The sequence below is a fragment of the Chiloscyllium plagiosum genome, unplaced genomic scaffold, assembly GCF_037043375.1.
Source record: "Chiloscyllium plagiosum isolate Xiang-an unplaced genomic scaffold, Cpla_swu_hap1 HiC_scaffold_1, whole genome shotgun sequence".
NCBI classification, from domain to species: domain Eukaryota; kingdom Metazoa; phylum Chordata; class Chondrichthyes; order Orectolobiformes; family Hemiscylliidae; genus Chiloscyllium; species Chiloscyllium plagiosum.
Genome location: NW_028270139.1, coordinates 32,294,807 through 32,316,703, shown reverse-complemented (window position 1 = coordinate 32,316,703; position 21,897 = coordinate 32,294,807). Strand labels below are relative to the sequence as shown.

Here is a 21,897-nt window from a genome sequence, read left to right as displayed (position 1 = left end):
AGTTGCTATGGATTTTTTAAATTAGCATTTACAGTTTATTCCTCTTTTCCTGAAAAATACTAAAGAGCAAGTTTTGGTTTCTGCTATTATGTTCATCCTTTTGTTCTGCACCAATGAGTAGATAGACAGCATATCAAGGCACGTTAAGATTACAAACTATTTATTTTTGGGAGCCCACTGTTCGACCAATTAGTAAAGCAAGTATATTAAGTACATCCAATTTTAAAAAAATTTTGTAGGCTAAGCCCTGAGGTCCAGAAGAACATAAAAGCACATGGTAAATCGCATAAGATAACGCAACACGGGGAGCTGACTTCTCATGAACGTTATATCATGCTAAGGCAGTTACTGTGAACAAGATGTATTTTTCATAAATAACTATTATGTTATCAACAAGGGTTTGAGCTATAGGGAGAGAATGAGTAGGCTGGGGATATTTTCCCTGGAGTGTTAGAAGTTGAGGGGTGACCTTATAAAGGTTTATAAAGTCATGAGTGGCATGGATAGAGTGAATAGACAAGGTCTTTTCCCCAGAATGGGGGAGTCTAAAACTAGAGGACATAGGTTAAGGGTGAGAGGGGAAAGATTTAAAAAAGACCTAAGGGACGACACTTGCACGAAGAGAGTGGTGTGTGTATGGAATGTGCTGCAAATGGAACTAGTGGAGGCTGGTACAATTACAACATTTAAAAGGCTTCTGGATGGGTTTATGAATAGGAAGGGTTTTGAGAGATATGGCAAAGGGACTGGATTAATTTAGGATATCTGGTTGGCATCAATGAGTTGGACCAAAGGTCCATGCTGTACAGCTCTATGACTCAAAATCATTTTGACACAAAGGCCGAGACATTACAGTTGGCAATATTTGTTGTTGAGTACTTCATAATTTGTATAACATTTCTTGGCTGTTTTAACAGAAGTGTTTACCTATTAAGATAAATGAGTGAGGCCAACTTTAAATAGTAGATAGAGGAATAAAATATTAAATCAATAAACATCTATCTACTAATATTGGCAACAGTAAATTGTATGCTCTAAATGTATTTACATTTTAACAAACGGAAAGTGTAGTATTTCATTCATGGCTAACTTAAAGTTGTATATGTGCCAGAACATAATACCTTTGTTTATACTTTAACAAAAAAAAACTACTTTAAGATTTTAGGAAATGCATCCAACTAAGTAACAATATTACCATTTTTCAGAATAAGACCACAGAGCTATTGCCTCAATTAAAATAAAACCCTGCACATTATGTAGAATATGTTCACTTAAAAAAATTGCCACTGGCTAAATCATAATATTTCCAAAGCCAATTAATTAAGCTTTTTTTTCCTCCAGCCACTGTGTTAAGAGCCCTAATTTTAAATGTTCAATTTCACAAATGAGCAGCTGGAGCTTTTAGTGTTAGCCAGAGCATCAAATATAGAATGAGTGTCCCACATTCTAGATACTTGTAATCTATAAGAAAATAGTACAATTGGAATTATACCATATTGGACTGGTTCCATTTCCACTCTCTGAATGTGAAGTTTATTCACTATGGCACACCAGGGCATTTTGCTCATTCAACTGACAAATGTAAGTCTTTTAGGTGTAAAACTTACTGAAGATTAAAATTTTTAAAGTATTCTTGTTACTATTTTTACAGGCAAATGAAGAAATATTTCACTCCATCAATATGTCTTCCATAAATATTGTCACTGCCAGGTATTTAGCATTATTAACAACCCCGATCATTCATTGATGAGCAGGTTAGTTGAATTGGCCATGCTAAATTACCCATAGTGTTCAGGGATGTATAGGTTAGGGTTATTAGTCAGGGGAAATGTACAGTTATAGGGCAGGGGAATGGGTCTGGGCGAGTTACTGTTCGGAGGGTCGGTGTGTACTTGTTGGGCCCAATGGCCTGTTTCCACACTGTAGGGATTCTATGAAAGTTCTCCTTCACAAAATCAACACTTTCTGCAGCCTGTCTGGTATTTCCTGCTTTCAAGGAGAAATGGTTGGAGCATTTACAGCATGTACTAGTCTTATTCTTTCAGCAATTGAGAGGCCCAAGTCATCTGGTGTGGTGAAACTCTGCTTATAGAAGTTATTAAATATGGATTTACTTTTAAACTCTTAGGAAATTATGATGACAAGGATTAAAAGTTGATCTGGTTGTAATACAGATGTGATCAAGCTAAATTCAGATGCCTTATATTTTAAACAAGTGCTACTCCTGGATGGGTCAGTTTTAAGGCACAGTCAGAGATGTAGCATCATTTTGGTTGCAGAGAGATTTCGTAAAGCAATTTCCTAAGAGTTTAAAAATAAATCCATATTTAATAACTTCTATAAGGCCCTCCCTAACAAGTTATAAGATCACTTTTGTGACTTTGACCCATGTTGGATAGGTAAACAATTAAACTCTTAATTCTGATGAGTGACCAATATGTTTCTTCAGATATGAGCATTGCAATGTTAATTTATCACATAATTGTATGTGGCTTACTATGGAGAGCTGTGATCCACAAACTCACCGCATACAGATGGCACAGCTTGCAGACCCAATGTGCTTCCAATTTGTTGTGAAACGGTCATTAGATGTGTCACCACACAACATTATAGGCGGCACGCTAAATATTCATTCTATCAGCTCTAAGCACAAATTGAACAAGGTTTTATATATTGAACCACATGAGACGGAAGTATCATTTGACAAAGCACCCTCAACAGAGGACACAGCAGCAGTTTCATAAAGATTGTCTGAGTAATAATTTCCATTTATTCCTTTTAGATATTTCTAAAATGAAATATTTGAAAGAAATGCATATACATTGACGTTTGGTATTCCCCTCCTCCTACTCTGATTGCTCTTGGCCACATTTATGTCATAATAAATGATATATTCAAAATTAGAAAAATGGTGAGAGTCAGTTTAAAGATGCATTTTAAGAATATGTTTAATAAGTCCAGTCAGAACAGCATGTCATCAGTCTGCACCAACTCTCCGAGCAAAATGAGTCGAATGGTCATTCATAAATTGAAAACAGACCATGTTGTATTGTTTTCATAAGATATGGCTCATCAAATCAGCATGCAATTTTTATTCACATGGTAAATAAACAAAATGTAGAAAGTAAGATTTATTTTGGAAATTAATAACAGATTTCTCAAATCCGGTTATAAAGAGATAAATTATACAGAGTGCAATGAACAGTTAAGCAATGTTCCTTTTGTGAGAATAAACTGGCAATTCTTTTTTTTATTCATCCGTGGGATGAGGGCATTACTGACTGGCGCAGCATTTATTGCCCATATCTAATTGCTCAGTTGACTGTTAAGAGTTAAACACTTTGCTGTGGGGTCTGGAATCACACGAAGGCCAGACCAGGTAGATGGCATTTTCCTTCCCCAAATAGACATATCTATCATCGTGCATCTCTTGAGACTCCAACAGTTCATTCCCTTCCACAATAATCAAAGAAGAATGAATAACTTAAATCATTCTGATATATTCTTTTCTATTCTTTAAGTAGCATTTCTAAGAGCAAAGGAAACTGGCAGCTGCAGTCCAACTGCTTTCCTGCTTTCCTGTTAAATCAAACAGGGCAGAATGCACAATTAAACTTACACATGCATTGCCTTTCATTCATCAGTGTGGTTTCTAGCCAGATACAAGCTTGTGGGACAGTCACTAATTTTTCCAAAAAGAAATATAAATATACAATCATGGAAATATATCATATGGGGAAATACCGCGCTAGTTTAGAAATCCCCTCAGAATTCTTTATAACAGCTTCCAATATGCATAACAGCTGTTTATAAAATTTAATTTTCCTTTATAATTAATAAATCATTTTTCTTATTTATTAAAATTGCATATGAATAAATAGCATGGAAGCAAGTTTTATTTTACTTAAAACTCAGTTAAAATGTTTCACAAAATAATCTCTCATTATCATCACAATTTACACAATTACTTTCTGCTGCCCCCTTGAAATTTTTAAGGCTGATATTTTTGTTTTAGTAAAAATTAGTGAAAGCTTTTCCTTCTCTGTGGTTGATGGCCTAATAGTTAAATGATAAAAAGTCTCCATCTTTTATTTTGGAGAAGGTGATTTTGTCAACAAATTAAAAACTGTGGAAAAATGATCTCCCATTGTTCATCAAAGAAGATTTTTTTGTGCTCCATAACAGTCACTATTCTCTTCCCAAAATAGAAGGACAGAAAGAACAGAGTATTCAAGGGAATGGAGTATAAAGGTAGGGTGATTTTGCTAAAAATATACAAGGAACTGGAACAGCTGTGAACAGTTTTGGAGCCCTTATTTAAGGAAAGATGAATTGGCATCGGAGGCAGTTCAGAGAATGTTCACCAGGCTGATACCATGTATGGAGGGACTGTCTCATGAGGAAAGATTCTATAGATTTGGCCTGTACTTAGTAAAATATAGAAGAATGAGAGTTGCTCTTATAGGAACATATAGGTTTCTTAGAGAACTTGACAAGGCAGATGCGGAAAAGTTGTCTCCCCTTGTGCGAGGGTCTGGGACCAGAGGGTGGAATCTCAGGATAAGGAAGCACCCATTTAAGGCAAAGATGAGGGGGTGTTTCTTCTCTCAGAGGGTTGCGAATTTATGTAATTCTTTACTGCAGTGGTCTGTTGAGGTTGGGTCATTAAGTGTATGAAAGACTGAGAAAGAGACTTTTTATCAGTAAGAGCATCAAGGGTTCGGGGGAGAAAGCTGGAAAAGTAAAGTTGAAGATTTACATCAGCCATGATCTCACTGAATGGCGAAGCAGACTTGATGGGCTGAATGGCCTACTGCTGGTCCTACATCTTGTGGTCTTATGTGAAGTATTCACTGAATTGCAATTTCAAAGTGCCTGATTTTCCAGGTCCATATGAGACCAGTTGGATATTTATTCAACTTTTAAAAAAATAATAGGACCCCAATATTATTTTAAGATGGAAGAGTGTGGGAATCTGGAAACAGCTCCATGGGCAGATACAGGCAGAAAAAAGCAAAAAGGCCTTTTCCCAGCTCAGTTTAAAACTTTCCATTGTGGAGCTGAAAGCAACACAAGTGCATTGCTTAATTGCAGGTGAAACATGTGGGTCTGCTGTATCTCAGATAACCAAAATGGCTGCCTTACCATCAAAGCCCCACCCTCCACTCATTCTGGGGCAGATGGTCAATAGCGAGAGTGATCTGTTAAAAATCTCTCCAAAAGTAAAAATCTGGCTGTCTGTGGGAAGGGTGGATAATCAGATCACATCAGCTTGCCGGCTGGTGAGACAAGTTGTCTCCCTGGGTGCAGTATTCCCTCTAAGCCCATGGTCTTCAGTACATAGATCATGATCATCTAGTCAATCGCTGAGTCTCTGACAGTTAATCTCACTACTCGTCTGCATTACCTTGTCATGGGCACATCAATTATCAGCCCTTCCACCTCCTCGCATTGTGCACTGCAGGAAAAGGGCTTGCTCTTAAAAGGTTTTTGCCAGCTTCATCCGTCATGTTTCACTTTGATGCAGATAGATGATCATTACAGGGTAAGTAAGTTTTGTGGTGGCCAGTGTAACAGAGGATTAAGAAATATATCATTGAAATCCTTACTCGATGAACATGATGCTGCCTATGGTGAACCAGTTTCCATCCTGATGTGAAGTGGTTAAGTTGAAGGAAGTTCCTGCAATGGCTTTTAGATCTGATGCCTGAAACCGCCACTTTTCTTAAATCAAGGAAAGAAGTATTCAGTGAACTACTAGACAATGCGTGGTTGCTCAACTCTGGTTTCCCTACAGACATAACGTGAACTGCAGGGAAAGGACAGAGATTTAAAATATGATTAGTGCTTGGAATGCATTTAAAATGAAACTGTATTCTGCAGTCCTCCCAGTTAAAACAAAATGGTGTAATAATCTGGAGATTGGAGAGAATGTGAGAAAAATTGAAAGAAGAAAAAAAAATTCACCTCCGAAAACTACTGTGCACACCTTAGGAAACTAGAAGAGGAATTCAACAAGCAATTTAGGAATGAGATAAGACCATAAGAAATAGGAACAGGAGAAGACCATTCAGCCTATTCAGTAGGATCATGGCGGAACTGTCACTTCTCACATCCACTTTCCTGCAACACTTGAAGTATCTGTACCTAGGTGCTCTGTACCTAAGATGGCACCAAAAGGTGACATTACAAACTTTTCACTGCATGCATTCAAATGCATGTGACAATAAAGACGATTCTACAAAGGCTATTCTATTTCTGTGTAACCCTTGAATCCCCTACTGATCAAAAATCTATCTATCTCAGCTTTATACATGGACTGCCCACACAAGTTTCTGTGGTGAGGAGTTCCAAAGACTCATAACCCTCCAAGAGAAAAAAAATCCTTCTCATCTCAGTCTTAAATTGACACCACGTTATAATGAGGCTATGCCATCTGGTCCTAGACTCTCTCATAAGGGGAAACATCTTCTCGGAATTTACCCTGTCAAGCCCCTTAAGAATCCTATGTTTTATTGAGATTGTGTGATGGAACAAATCATCATTTTGTCTCAAATCCATTGCTTCAAGTATAGATTGCTGAGGGCTCTACCAAATTCTGTCAGGTATTTCATTCACAAAGCAGTGGAGTGATAATTACTGTGTAAAATTATATCAAGCTGAAAGTCAGATCAAGGAACAGTGCTTTTTGGGGCCCATAAAAAGAGTAAACTATCCACTGCAGCAGTCCTTTGCTTTTGAGATCAAATACTGGCCTCACCAATGACTGTATACAACTAGCAGTCTCAAATTACAACACAAAATCAAGGCACTTGTCAAGTCCAGTTACAGGTGTCACACTGAAACTTAGTGAGAAGAGGATAAAAATGAATAATTGTATATAATTGGTTTCAGATTTATGTAGCCACAAATAAACTGTTTTTTTTTTAAGCTTAAAGCCAAAAAGTGATCTTGTGCTTCAAAAAGTCGGAGGCCACTGCTCTAAGCTGATTTGGTTCATGGCTGTGTAAAAATCCAGAATTTACCACTTAGGGGATAAACAGGCCACTCACAAGAAGTGTGATTGTTAAGATGTATTTATGTGTTGATGCAGAGCAATCTTAGCAGTACAGTGTAGAATAAAACACAAATCATAGACATCAAAGGCAAATTATAGGGAACACGGTTGTGTGTTTGTGAGCACAAATGAAGAAGGGAAGCAGGAAATAGTAAATCTGTTTTGATGAAAAGAATAATTAATCTTCACGTTTTTTAACCAATTCTTTTTTGGAGACATTTTAGCATAACGATTTATTTATGACCTTGTAAAAGAATTATTGGCTTTAGAATTAATTAATGATAAATTTAAGTCATCACTTTTGCACAACACATTTTAATATGTTTCTTGACCTTATAGAAGTTTATATAATTATGAGGGGCATAGATAAGGTGATTAGCCAAGGCTTTTCCCTGGAGCAGGGGATTTCAAATCCAGAGGGCATAGGTTTAGGTAGAGCGGGGAAAGATTTAAACAGATCTAAGGGCAACTTTTTCACAGACAGGGTGATGCGATATATGGAATGAACTGCCAGAGGAAGCGGTAGATACGGGTACAATTACAACATTTAAAAGGACAGATGCATGGATAGCAAAGGTTTACAGAGATATGGGCCAAATGTATGCAAATGGAACCAGTTCAGTTTAGGAATGTTGGTAGGTATGGACAAGTTGGGCCGAAGGGCCTGTTTCTGTGCTGTATGACTCTATGACTTCAGTATCTTGGATGTGGTACTATTTTTGTTATGTTACTGGACTAATAATCTAGTTCACAATATATTCATCTGGATTCATCAGTTCAAATTCCACTACAGCAGCTGGGGAGTTTAAATTCAATGAACTTAAAAAAACCGGTATGAAACACTAGCGGCAGTAAAGCTGACGGGGTTTTTGTAAAAAAGCTACCCAATTTATTAACACGCTTTTGGGAAAGGAAACCCACTGTTCCTATCTAGTCTGACCCATTATGTCAATTTCCAAAGCAATGTGGTTGACTTTGAAATGGCTGAGCAAACCACAACATATGCAAACTGGATTCACAACTCGGACAAAAGAGATTTTGTTTCCTTAATTACGAGATACTTTGCTCTGAGTCATTGCCAGAGTGGCAGTTGCCTTCATTGTTACAGATTAAATGAACTTTATCATTCGGAGCCATGTATTTCTACTGAAGCATTCATCAATAAAGTATTAACATCCTCATTGATTTATTTGCTAGGTGTAATCTTGTCTTGAGTTTTATCTCTAAATATTGATGTGGGCGACTAGTGGGAAAGTTTCCTATCCTGCTCCCAGTATGTTCTTCGCCCATTCTACCATCAACTGAAAGCCGTGATATTTCTCTCTTTCCCAAACAATGGCTAATCAGTGAGTTCTTATCACTGGTAAATGCTAAGTTAGATAGTTGAGATATAGATACTGACTCTGCTGGAGAGAGATTACGCATTTCTTATTAATATCTTCTAAAACAAAATTTCCATTTCAATTGATCACACTTTGCAGTGGCACTGGCTCCTGTATTCTTTCACTCCTGGTGTCTACATGTTCAAGGGTTGAATTGGTGGTGCTAGGAGTTCTGAATTTCTCCACTTCTTTTTTCAAAGGCTTGATGTTGACACTTGACTGTCCGAAATATACATTACACCAAATACTGATCCTTTGAACTTTAGGTATGAAAGAGTATACTGAAGACGTTTAATGTCATGAGTATATTCTTAACTCCAAACCAGCAATCTCCTATGTTTCCCACAGACTTAAATTTTACCCAGATTCTTAACATAACCATTCTTGGGGTTCAGTTTGACTTAATTGCTGGATGTTGTGATTGACTGGTTTGATCTTACCAAAAGTGGAACTACTATGAAAGCATACCTAAATCTGATCTGTGTACCATTGCAACTTTGCTGTAAATGAATATTGTTCACCTCTCCAAAATTTGCTTGTTTTTTTCTTTGCATAATGTAACTGTTGCTATTGGCTATGATCACTGTTGCCAATGTCATATGACAGCTGCTCGACACATTTATGTCAGTTTTTTTTTTCTCCCACATATAAATGGAGGCTATTAAGTATAAGCATTATTCAAATAGAAGGAATAAATTAGTTATCAATAAGTTTTGTATGTAATCAATTTCTGGTGTTGGGTGATTTTAAAATTCTCCAAAAAGATCTCTTTCATATATTTCAATCCTCACTCTATGCACACTGTATTTTTGCTGCTGTTGTGTTCCATTCAAGTATGTGTCCAGTGCTTTAGCTGTTCTGATAGGTTGTAAAATTTATGTTATGACCACTTTTGACAAATTGATCAAAAAACATATTTTCTAAAGATTTGTGAAAACGTTGAGACAGAAGAATGCTGTACTGAGAATTAATCTGGAACAGCCTTTACATGGAAAGAAATCCAAGTTAATGGTTAAAGCAGAAACTATGTCAAAACAGGGTTGTGTGAAATGACCTGTTGCTGTTGTGTAATTTCTATGTATTGTTGGCATATTTCAAGTAACTCATCAAAGTTATAACCAAATCTACATCAGAGTAGTCAAAGCAACATAAACCCTACAGTTACTCTGTGAAAATATTATGATAGAAATAGCTCAGAAATTCAAAGGCACTGTAGCTGTCATTGTTAGGTTCAAAATGGGTACCTAAGTATCCAATCTGCTGACTCTTCAAGCTCACCACACATCGGAATTGTGACATTGTATCAGACAGAGAAAAGGCTCCTAGCTGGATCTGAAACAATCCTCGGGCCTGAATAGGGACTTCATGTTTGATGGCTCCTTTGAAAAGTGGGGGAGGTGGGGAAGAGAGACTCTCTTTCAGGCTGATACATTCAGAGAAACATGGTCCCTATGTAGATAAATCAGGGGTTATGAAGCTTTAAAAATAAGAACTTACTGATTGTGGAACTAGGAAGGATTCCTCCTAGTTTCACTGCACTGCCAAAGAACCATTGTCATTCCCATATTCCCCTTCTCCTTTCACTTTCCTTGATCATCCTCCAACTCACCGTCTCACTCTGATCGCTTCCATCTCTGTCCAAGTAGTGCTGTGAATTTTTTGTGCAGCCATTCAAAATTGCAACCCTCTGTACAGACAAGCTGCTTTGGGTCATGCAACAAGCATCTACAGTTCAGCAGTTCCACGTAAATGAGGTTGAAAGCCTCATTGGTTGTGCCATTCTGGCAGAGTGATCATTTTAATAAGTTAGCAAAAGTGCTAAAGCACTTCAACCCGGTGTTTGTATAGTGCACAGTGAAGAGAGAGTTTTAATGTTGGCTAGGAATCTCAAAGGGATTTTCCCAGAAGAAAGGCTAGTAATATTTAAATTTGAGTGCTTCCTGTTTAAGTTAAACAGAACTTTGCATACTGAGAAAATTGTGCAGTCTTTTGTTTCAGCTGGGACAGAAAGGGTAAGTGTTCAGCTTCATTTCTCTGTATCTATATTCTTCTCTCCTCTTTCCTCTCTGCCTATTTTAAATCTCTTCACCCTGATAGTTGCTTCTTTACCAATCATATTGACAATTGATGCTGGTTGTGAGCAACTTGGCAAAAGTAAGTTCAACATAGCAAAATTCATATTTGTGGTGGCAAAGAAGAAGAAATGTGCATAGGTGACAAAAACAAATTGGAAAATCTCAACAAGTCTAGCGGCACCCATTGAGAGAAATCTGAGTTAACATTTCAGGTCCACTGACCCTTCTTCAGAACACTATTGTGAAAGTGGCTCTAGCATGTACTGTGTATGCCTTACTTATAAGCCTGAGGGAAAGCAAACCAGATGGGACGTATAGTAGATAACTAATCCTATAATCCCTGTTTTGCACCACAACTCTTAGTGTTTTTCCGGTATTTGTACAACTCTTTACACACTTCAGATGAGTGAGAACACTGGTAACAAGGTGAATTGCGAGACTTAACCTCTCTTCAGTGTGAGACAGTGCATTTAAACAGTGTATCGGTTACTAAAAAACAATATGGCATGGTACTAATTATCACAAATCATTATCCGGCATAATTATTGAAGCAAGATAATTTATCAACATAGCCTAAAACTAATTACCATCCTCTAAAACAGTCTTTAGAGGATAGTAGAAGTTCTGAATTCAAGTAGAGTATCTGTTTACCCTAAGCTCTGGTGGTTATGGTTTTTAATGCATTTTGCAAAAGGAAAAAAAAATTATAACTGATGTCTGCCAGAGACATTGTGTGGGATTATCTAGTTACTAGTGACTCAGTGTTGAGTCAATCTTCTTTGTCGTGCACGTTATATCGCTGCCAAATTTACGACCATTATAGCCTACCTCAATCCTCAGAACAAAAAAAAGATACAATGAACATCAATCAAATGTGCAAAAAGCTATTTGTTTTAATTTTAATGGGATTGGCTTTGGGTACACGGCCAACACTGTCTGAAACAATGTGAGCAGAAGCAATATGGTTAATCTGTACAGTGCACTTGTTACTGGCGACTTTATAGGGTTTGAGTATGTGCGAGGTTTCTTCACATGCTGATCTGAATCTGATTTCTTCAAGGCTATGCCTAATTGTTTTCTGTCAGTATCTATTTTACACATGTTATTGTTGTCATGTTATTATGCACAAAAACATAGCAAGACTTACCATCATTCACTGACTGTCAATGAAAGGCTGAGGCTTACCCAGGATTGTGCGTTTCTTCTGTGATTAAATAGGATGGCTCTCGAGCCCTGGGTCTTTGAGCACGCGGGGCAGGATGTCCCGCAAGGGAGACAGATACAGAGTGCTCCTTTGTCTTACCTTCTTTCTGTCACTCGGCCTCATCGCTGAGGCGTCTGGACTTTAAACATGGTGCAACTTGATGGACAAATTGTCACCATTTTGGAGTTAGAAACAAACCCTTCCCAGTCATGAACGTCAATGCTACTTCTGCCTCTTGAGGAGAGCTTCAGAGTGTCTTGAGGCATTTTCTTTATCCTCCCCGGAGGACTGACCATTTTAATGTTGCAAAAAAAAGGACTTGGCAGAGGAGGCCTTTTTCTGCCATCTGAGAGTTTCCAGTCCATCAAGGTTAATTTTTGCAGGGGTTTGGTCTGAACATTTGTAGAGTTGCTTTGAAAAGGACGCAAGCATTTGTTTGGCAGTCCTCAGAATAAATCTGGAGAATACAGTGAAGATATCGCTTGCCGATTTTCTCTCGCGCTCGTATGTGTCATTGGCGCACAATCCAGGACTCACTGCAGCACGTGGACATGGTGATGGCAGCTGCGCTGTACACTAAGATCTGTGTGGACTTCTGATGGATTTTCTGGTCAAATTCTTCCTGCAATACTTGCAGAAAACTGAGCTGGTGCAGCTGATCTCATGTTGGATCTACTAAAATGTGATAAAACGGTAAACACATTAGTCGATAAGACTGTGGAACTGTAAAATTACAAAGTTCAAGGCATAGAAATGTTTTTGACACACGAGTAGGATTGCAGATAACTGTAGGCATGTCAAACATCCACTCTGGATGTGGTTAGTCAACATTTTAGAGATGAACACTGAGAAATTCAGATGTAACCACATGTACTTTTATAGGACTAAAAACATACCAATTGTCAAGTATAAAAGTGTTTCAAATTAGCTTAAATGCATAACTTTTAATGTAAGAATGTTTTTAAAATTCTGAACCTCAAACTCTTACAGTACTTGATTAGTGTGACAAACAGGAAGGAAGATTCATCATTCAGAGGAAATGTGTAAACTCCAATATTGGTTCCTACAGCCATTGTCTGGAAGATCTCTCTGGTCAATCACATGGTGCTCGCGTTCCCTTAGATCTTTTTCAAAGAAATAAGTAAATTATTTTATTTTGGATTATTTGTTACAAAAGAGATGTCACAGGAAATACTTAATTAATCAGGAAAGAAGAGCAAGAAATGATGTTGAATTTGAACAAAACACTTGTTAGCCCTTAGCTCGGCTATTGTGTCCAGTTGTGGTGCCACATTATAGGAAAACTGTAAATGCTTTAGAAAGATCACAAAAGCGATTTACAAGAGTGGTTTCAGAACTGAGAATCTTCACTTATAAGGATAGAGTGAAGAAGACAGGTCTGTTCTCCTTGGAAAGAAGGTTACTGGGAGATTTGAAAGAGGTGTTCAAATTCATGAATGGACTGGATAAGTGTGAATAGGAGAAACTGATCCCTTCCCATTGAGGGTTTATGTTAAGAAGGTAGGATTAGGTAGTAGTGTGTGCAAGTTCAGATCAAATTTGAGTTGTTTGCCTTTTTTGCTCCTATTGGTTAGCTTCTCCCAGTTTGGAATGTACCTGGCTATATTCATCACCCCAACAATAAACAATCCAAGGCATCTTACGATTTGGAAAAAATATGTTCCTACCAATAATTGACAGGGAATCAGGGAACTTTTTATCTTACAATATGCAGATTCCATTGCACTTAAACTGAATATTTGGTGTGAAATAAAAGTGGGTGAGGATGATAACTCCATATGAGACGCTCTTAACTTTTACTTAGCTACCTAATCATTTTAAAACATAGATTCAATGCCAGGTATTGTCTCCAAAAAAAAGGCTAAAGGCTGACAATTGAAGTGCAGCAGGAAATGAGACTCAAACAAAATAAGTCATAGTTCTGAAAAACATCATCACCTACAGCTGACAGCAGCAGATCCTGGAGAATGTATGGGAGGCAGCTCCTGATCTACACCTCAGATTATTACTGATAAAAATCAATATCATCTCTTATGTGTCAGTAGAGCTAATTTGAAAACAAAATTTAACTTTCTGAACATGAATGAAACTGACCAATATTTCTTGACAAGCTGGCAGCTATGATGTTAATTAAAAATGACAGATGAGTTTTCAACTCTGCAATGGGCAGCATTTATTGCCAATAAAGCAGTAAACTAACCTCATGATCTATCTATACAAACAGTGTAAAAAATGTGCCTGTACAGTAAAGGGAGTGCTCAATCTGATGTCATCCATTAAACATATCATCACAATTGGAAGCACAAGCATTAGAATGTGGAAGGTGAAGGAATAGAAGCTGGAATAGGCCCTGTGGCTTTGGAGCTTCCACCTATATTCAAAAACAGATCATGACAGAATCTCTACTTCAATGCCACAATCCTACATTTTGTCATGTCCCTGAATTATCTTATTACTCAAAAATATATCTTTAATGCTCTCAATAACAGAACATCTACAGCTTTCTGTGGTAGAAAATTCCAAACATTCACAACCCTTTGAATGAATAGATTTCCTCTCATCTTGGTCCTAAATCACCGGCCGCTTTTTCTGACAAAGTGATGCCATGTTTTAGATTCCCCAGGCAGGGGGAATGTCCTTTCATATCCATTCGTGGGTTGAGAAGATGAACCAATAATGAAGGATTGAGTGAGTTTGTCCAAGTCTCTCTAAATGTTAGAAAAATGAAATATGACCTCATTGAATGACATCCTGTTCTGAGCAGCTTCACAGGGTTGATACTGAGAGGTGGCTTCCCTTGGCTAGGGAATCTGGAACATGGGTACAGCCAGTTAAGAGACCACCACCTCTACTGCCATTGAGGATGATGGCCTGCCTCTCTAAGTGTGGTTGGTCCAAACAGTGGCCAATTAACTTGGCAGCAACATTGATAGATTGGCCATAGATGTGGCTGAAAGAAGGTGGACGGTATCTTCACGTTGAAATGCCCTCAAAGTACTGGGAAGACATTTTCTGAATGGGTTGAGTCCTCAGCAAGAGGCAAAACCTCCAACAACAGTGTCATAGCCACCGGGACATCCACTGCTGATAGGGTGCTCCTACACCAGCCTTTGAACATCTAAAATGTCCCCTAGAGGAAACTATTGGGAGACACCTAAATGTCACTGGTAGCCCCATACAGCAGGGGACAAGCCAGTAAAATGCTCATACTTGGATTAGTGGTCCAGTACTTGGCTGCCTGGCTCTGATCAGTGGGATTCTCATCTTTGGAAACAGTCTATGGCAATGAGAAGATGCCAAGTTTTGACTGTCAATTTCTAACCTTCATACCTCCCAATAATTCTTTAGAGGGCTATAAAATCTTGGAATTTGTTGCATTCACTCAAGTGAAAGTGTATTCTCCTTCAGATAAACAGCCCAAGGCTGTGCAAAATCCTCAAGCTGTGACTTCACCAATACTCTGCCTAAGAATATTTTAGTGGTCCAGTTCCTTTGTCACAAAAGACATGGCCAGTATAGCAAAGAGCCAAAAGGCGCCACCTGCATTGTAGAAGGCCCATTGGGATTGAGTGCCCACGAAGCACTAAACTGACCAGCATGTGCCGACCCTGGGAATCGAGATCCCAAGACTTAAAATCCTGTCCCTGAGAGCTGCCCATAATTCAAGCACAAACTCCTCTCTGTTGTCCAAAAGTGCTACCAGGTGCAGTGGCTGTGGCCAGTAATGCATTTACCAGAGGCCTAGAACAATGAGGGACTCAGAGTACATTCAGTGAGAGTGAGACATGGTCTCCAAAATCATAACTGGATGCATTAATTTTCATCCAAAGGTTCTGAAATGATAATACAAGCGCAGAGTTCAGATTCTAACACTGGATGTATGTAGGAGTTAGGTAGGATTCAACTTGGGAGATCAAGGAGATCATTACAGAGGGCAAGCTTGAACAAATTGGATTGGATTCCAGTGGTTGTAAGATTTGCTGAGATAGAAGTAGACAATATTTTGAGTGTGGGAGTATGTGGCCATGATGATGGACTAGCTGATGTTCAGCTCCAGTTAATCATTGGTGCAAAGTTTGACATTTGTAGAGGTTGATCTTAGTATATTAGTGGGATATGAGCATCACTGGCTGAGCCAGCATTTTCTGCCCACCCCTAATCACCCAGAGGCAGATAAGAGTTGACCACATGTCTGTGGGGCTGGAATCATATGTATGTCAGACCAGGTAAAGACATTGAGATTTCCCTTACTAAAGGACATATGTCGCCTCTATTTTTACAGTAATACTACTAAAAATGAACAAGCAGATCCAGTGGATTTCAGGAGTGATATTCTGGGCAGTAGCCATTGTATTGTAGTCAGGCAGAGCCAACAGAATTTTAGGAAGGAAAATCATGCCTGAAAAATGGATTACAGCTCTTTAGGGAATGTAGCAAGTTGGATAGTGCATTTGGAATTCCAGAAGATATTCGATAAAGTTTGTTCTCCTTATATAAAGGAGTGATATACTTGTATCTCAAAAAGTTCAGGGAAGATTCACATGGCTGATTCCAGGATGAAGGGGCTATCTTGTGAGAAAGGTTGATCAGCGTTGAACTTTACCTTTTGGTTTTCAAACAAGAAGAGATGGTTTTATTCAAAGATATAAGATTCGAAGAGATCTGACAGGGTAGGTGCTGGGATAATGCTTTCTTTCAGAGGGGAATAGGAACATAGGAATTAGGAGCGGGAGTAGGCAATCCAGTCCTTCGAGCCCACTCCGCCATTTAACATGAACATGGCTGATCTTATCCTGGTCTCAACTCTACTTTCTTGCCTGCTCCCCAGAGCCCTTTATCCCGTTTTTCATCAGAAACATATCTATTGCTTTCTTGACTGATTCTGCTGCCACTGCCGTCTGGGGTGGTGAATTCCACAGATTCACAACCCTCTGAGAGAAGCAGTTTCTATAATCTAGAATGAGGGGGTGCAGTTTAAGAATAAAGAGGTCTCCCATATATGATATGGATGGGGATGAATTTCTTCTTTCAGGGTGCCGTTTTGAATTCTGTTCCACAGAGAGCCGCAGAGTCCGTGAATCTATTCGAGGCTCAGTTGAGATAGATTTGTGATCTACAATGGAGTCGAGGGTTACTGAGTAGGCAGGCATATGGAGTTAATGCCACAATCAGATCAACTAGGATCTTAGGAATCGTGAAGCAGGTTCAATGGGCTGCCTCTCCCATTCATGCCTCTTATTTCTTATGATCTTAGGTAGGTGAAGAAAAGCCATTGCAGAAGATATTGGGCCTGAGGGACTGTGGGGTCATGAAAGAGTGACATTGTGCAATGGAACACAAAGGAGGGACTGCAGAGGTGAATGCATCAACTAAAGGAATACTGACTGATTGAGAGAGGGATAATGCATCATAGTCAAAATTGTAATCATGAATTAATTTAAGGCAGTCTCATCACTGCAAGTGTGGTAGAAACCTGAAGAGAGTCAACGATGTAATTGTAGGAAAGATATGAATAGGAAGGGTTTGGAGGGATATGGGCCGGGTGCTGGCAGGTGGGATTAGATTGGGTTGGGATATCTGGTCAGCATGGCCAGGTTGGACTGAAGGGTCTGTTTCCGTGCTGTACATCTCTATGACTCAATATTGACTGAATTGAGCAACAGTGACAAGGCTCCCATGGTTTTACTGTCACATCTGTATTGACAGGTACACAACTATCAACATGAGTACTGAGACACAAAGTTGGAGTGAGAACGAAAACATCAAACAGAAATTTGAAATTGTCCCCAAGGATCAGTGGATTAACAAGAATGTAGACAGCCCTGACATGCAGAAGGTGAGTGGTTATTCACTTTAGCTTCATCACCAGGAAACTGAAATGGAGAACACCCTCTAGGAAACAACTGAATCAAACCCCAGTCAGAACTTCCTGCTTGTAAGAAATCTCTGAATGCACACAGCACACATTTCCTTTTATATCACAGCCCCTGTTGTACAGGAAATAGATGATGTGAGAAAATTGTTCCTGTCATATGGTCTTTTGAAACCTACTGAAAGACATCATTTGAAAATACTGTGGCTTTGGTAAGTCATATAATTGATATATTTTTCAGCTTTCTATCAACAATTTAACTGAATCTCACCTTCAGTCAGCTGGGATGAGAAAATGCAGTCAGATATCGTCAGCAGCTTGATAAACAATGTTATCTGCACTCAGGAAACAATTTACAAATAATGCTCAACACAGGCAATGCTTACTAGACCAGCAAATGAGCAATCCAAAATGCACCCTGGTCTACTCTGTGAGCTTGGTGCTTGTCCCTGTGTGCAAGTATCCTGATAGCAGCTTTGTAATGCTAATTGTCAGCGCACCTCGAAGTGTGCATATAAAGTGCAGAGGAATCCTGCAAGTGGACAACAGAAGTGCTACGAGAGTTCTAAGAGGCTGGTGTTCAGAGATGAGGGACATGTATATCTTGTGCCATGGAGTGTGCCCTAGATGTTGTTACCAGGTGTTCAAGATGGGACCACTGGAGGAACCAGCTAGCAAGCTGCAGTCAGCAGGTATCTGCTCTGCCTTTCACAGCTGGAATTGTCACTGTAATAGTGGATGGTAGGATAGGATGCTACATATTATTGAAGCCATATTCGGTGTTAATGAGGCTATTAAGGAACAATAATCCCAGTTGTTAAGTAGCTTGCCACTGCCTAGCAATAACCTCACGTCAATACCTGGAATGTTGGCTCCATCGGATTTCTCACTGGATTCTTGCAGATTTTTCACTGCAGACCACATCATGCAGCCCCTTATACGATAATGCTGTACATTTTCAGAGCTGCTATCGAAAATATTATTGCATGACAAACCTTCTGGGTCACAGTCCCTTCCTCCAGCTGCAGGAAATATTATTAATACACAAAAAGTAGAATACATTCTGATAGTTTTGTATTCACTTTATCTTAGGTCCCAATTTAAAAATTCTCTGGAGCCATATTTATAGATAAAGTATGCAGGTAATTCTTTTTCTCTTGAATGAAATGGGCTACAATTGATAAAAGCTGTTTGATATTCATGTCTCTGAAGAAGGGCTTATGCCCGAAACGTTAATTCTCCTGATCCTCAGATGCTGCCTGACCTGCTGTGCTTTTCCAGCACCACATTTTTCAGCTCTGATCTCCAGCATCTGCAGTCTTCACTTTCTCTTAAGAAAACATACACATTAAACTAAAGAGGGGAGCCAATCATCCTGTAAAATCAGTTGCAAAGAACAATGAGCAATTGTTGAATTAATGTTTCCAAGCTTTCAATGTTACTATAAACATTAAACCAAGTTAAGATTCTGACTAAAGTTTATGTTAATTGTTATTCTCATGGCCTGTCTTTCCATGGATCAGATCAGCTGATAGCCATTGTAGCACTGTCAATCAGCAATCTTGTGATCCAGTGGAAAATTGGTCTCTATTTTAATACAGATTTCACATAAGCTCATATTATTCTTTTGGATTTCATGTTTATATGATTAGATTAGATTAGATTACTTACAGTGAGGAAACAGGCCCTTCGACCCAACAAGTCCACACTGACCCGCAACCCACCCAGACCCCTTTACCTAACACTGTGGGCAATTTAGCACGGCCAATTTGATTGAGCATTAGAAACTTTTGCTAGGAGGGTTGTGCATGAATAACTTTCAAAAAAGCCTTTTGTTTGAAAGGTTCTGCTGCTAAGGAGAAGGCAGTTGGTCCTGGGTAGATTCCACTCTGTTTCACCACAATAATAAGTTGCCTTCATACAGAGATTTCAATATTAAACATGCCAAAGCACTTCACTGGAGCATTATCCAGCAACATTTGATAGCAAACAGCATAAAGAGACACTACTCAAGGAGGCAGATGTTTTTTTAAAGACCCCTGTAAAGAAGGAAATAGAAGCGAGGCGGTTTAGAGAGACAAATCCAAAATTTAGGGACTAGGCAACTGATAACATAAAGGAAGAAAGAAAATCAGGGAGATAGGGAAGACAAAGGGAAATCGGACTGTTGGTCTTTGAAAGATGTTAACTAAGATCCATCAACAAATGTCAAATGCTTCGTGCTGTATTCCCAATTCTTTCCAACCCCATGTAAAGTTGTTGCATGGCTCATCCACTGGTCTGGGAGGAGAAAGTGAGGACTGCAGATGCTGGAGATCAGAGCTGAAAATGTGTTGCTGGAAAAGCGCAGCAGGTCAGGCAGCATCCAAGCATCCTGAAGAAGGGCTCATGCCCGAAACGTCGATTCTCCTGCGCCTTGGATGCTGCCTGACCTGCTGCACTTTTCCAGCAACACATTTTCAGCTCATCCACTGGTCTGGCCTCCTAAGGTCGGATCCTTAAATGGTGGCTCAGTGGTTAGTACTGCTGCCTCACAGCACCAGGGTACCAGGTTTGATTCCAGCCTCGGGCCACCGTGTGGAGCTTGCACATTCTCCCCGTGTCTGTGTGGGTTTCCTCCCACAGTCCAAAGATGTGCAGGTCAGGTGAATTGGCCATGCTAAATTGCCCATAGTGTCAGGTGCATTAGTCAGAGGGAAATGGGTCTGGGTCGGTTAATCTTTGGTGAGTCGGTGTGGACTGGTTGGGCCGAAGGGCCTGTTTCCACACTGTAAGGAATCTAATCTAATCTAAAGTTATGCTTCTATTGGAAAAATTGACACTGAGTGATATTTATAACGAAGCATCAATTTCTTTTAACACCTTTCTCTCCCTATTAGTTTCTGTTGTCGTGAAAGGTGACATATACCTGGAATATGAGTTATTTTCCACAAAACCTTCCTTCAAAATTGTTGCTTGCTTCTGCAGTTAAACAACAAAACAAGAGTATACAAGACAAATCCATAAGTTGTCACCAAAACTGCAATTATTACAACATTCTCAGGTATTGGGCATATTTTTTCTGGACCAAAGGGAAGCGGGTTTGAGTAGGTGGACAGTTACATAAAAGGAGAAATTGGATGTAAATATCATGCTTTCTTTCTCTGGCTTTAACATGGAGTTATTCTTGCAGATGTTGGTTAAAAGATTTCAATTTTCTAATAGGCAGTTAAGTTTTGCTTTAACCAAGGATTTTGCATTAAACAGGCAGCAGGCAAACGTCTTGAGCTGTCAGCACCTCACCAAGGCCAGTCCACAGAGGTTGGTAGTAATATTTCATCAGTGAAACTGACAGACTGAGAAAGCACTGACCAGTGAAACTGAATAGCCGCAGGCGTGGCCAAGTGAGAGGCTGCTTCTCAGAGTTTGCCTTCTGCGTCTGACAGGTGACTGCCAATTTCTTGGGAATTACTTAATCTGTATTGCACTTCATCACATTCCACCACACTTTCCTGCTGTCAGCTATGATATAGGGGCAGCTCTAACCTGTCTAAGGAGCAAATGAAGCAGCAACACCGATAGAAGCATTCCCAGAAGGATCCATTGGAGCAAAACCAGTACCAGCTGCCTTTTCCTCAGGCATGTACTGCTCCACATTTTAGAGCTCAGAGTCAGAGAGTCACACAACGTGGAAATAGATCCTTCAGTCCAACTCGTCCATGCAGATAGACACAGAGATTGAGCTCCAAAGAGGCATGACCCTAGCAACCAGATTCACAGAGGATCATTTCTCTGGAGGGGACTGGTGTTCCAGAAGGCTGAGGGAGCCGTTCACTGCAGATTATTGTTGTGACAAATGTCATGTCTCCCTTTGAGGGGAGGGCATGGTGTAACAGTAATGTGACTGGGCAAGTAATCCAGAACCTCAGATTTACAATGTAGGTTTGAATCCCACTATGGTAGATGGGGAAATTTGAACTTTTTAAAAAAAAATCTGAACTAGAAAGGTAGTCCCGTGGTGACCATGTGACCATTATTAATTATGCTGAATACCTATCTGGTTCATTAATTCCTTTTGGCAAGGAGATTTACCATTCTTACCGGGATCACTGGACTCATAACATTAACTCTGCTTTCTCTCTGCAGATATTGCCAGACCTTTTCAGTTATTCCATTAAGTTCTGTTTTTGTTTGGTATGAGACACTGTCCTCTTCCTTCCCACTCTGGAAAAGTCATACATTGCTGTAGTCCCTTAGATTCCATAGTAGAACTGCCAAGTCTGAGTGACGGACAAAGAGAGCAGCCT

The 21,897-nt window shown here is 39.3% G+C and overlaps 1 protein-coding gene across 3 annotated transcripts in view; it reads left to right on the top strand.

Moving 5' to 3' along the window:
* The window catches only part of LOC122553066 (TNFAIP3-interacting protein 1-like), a 62,635-nt gene that overhangs the window by 4,753 nt on the left and 35,985 nt on the right, over positions 1-21,897 (top strand). For 2 of the 3 annotated variants that reach the window (XM_043696590.2, XM_043696547.2), the window contains exon 2: positions 17,446-17,575. The exons of the other annotated variant lie outside the window; for it this stretch is intronic. In XM_043696590.2, the coding sequence (XP_043552525.2) occupies positions 17,462-17,575 (114 nt within the window). In that variant the 5' untranslated portion in view covers positions 17,446-17,461. The remainder of the gene's footprint in view (positions 1-17,445; positions 17,576-21,897) is intronic. 3 annotated transcript variants of the gene reach the window in all.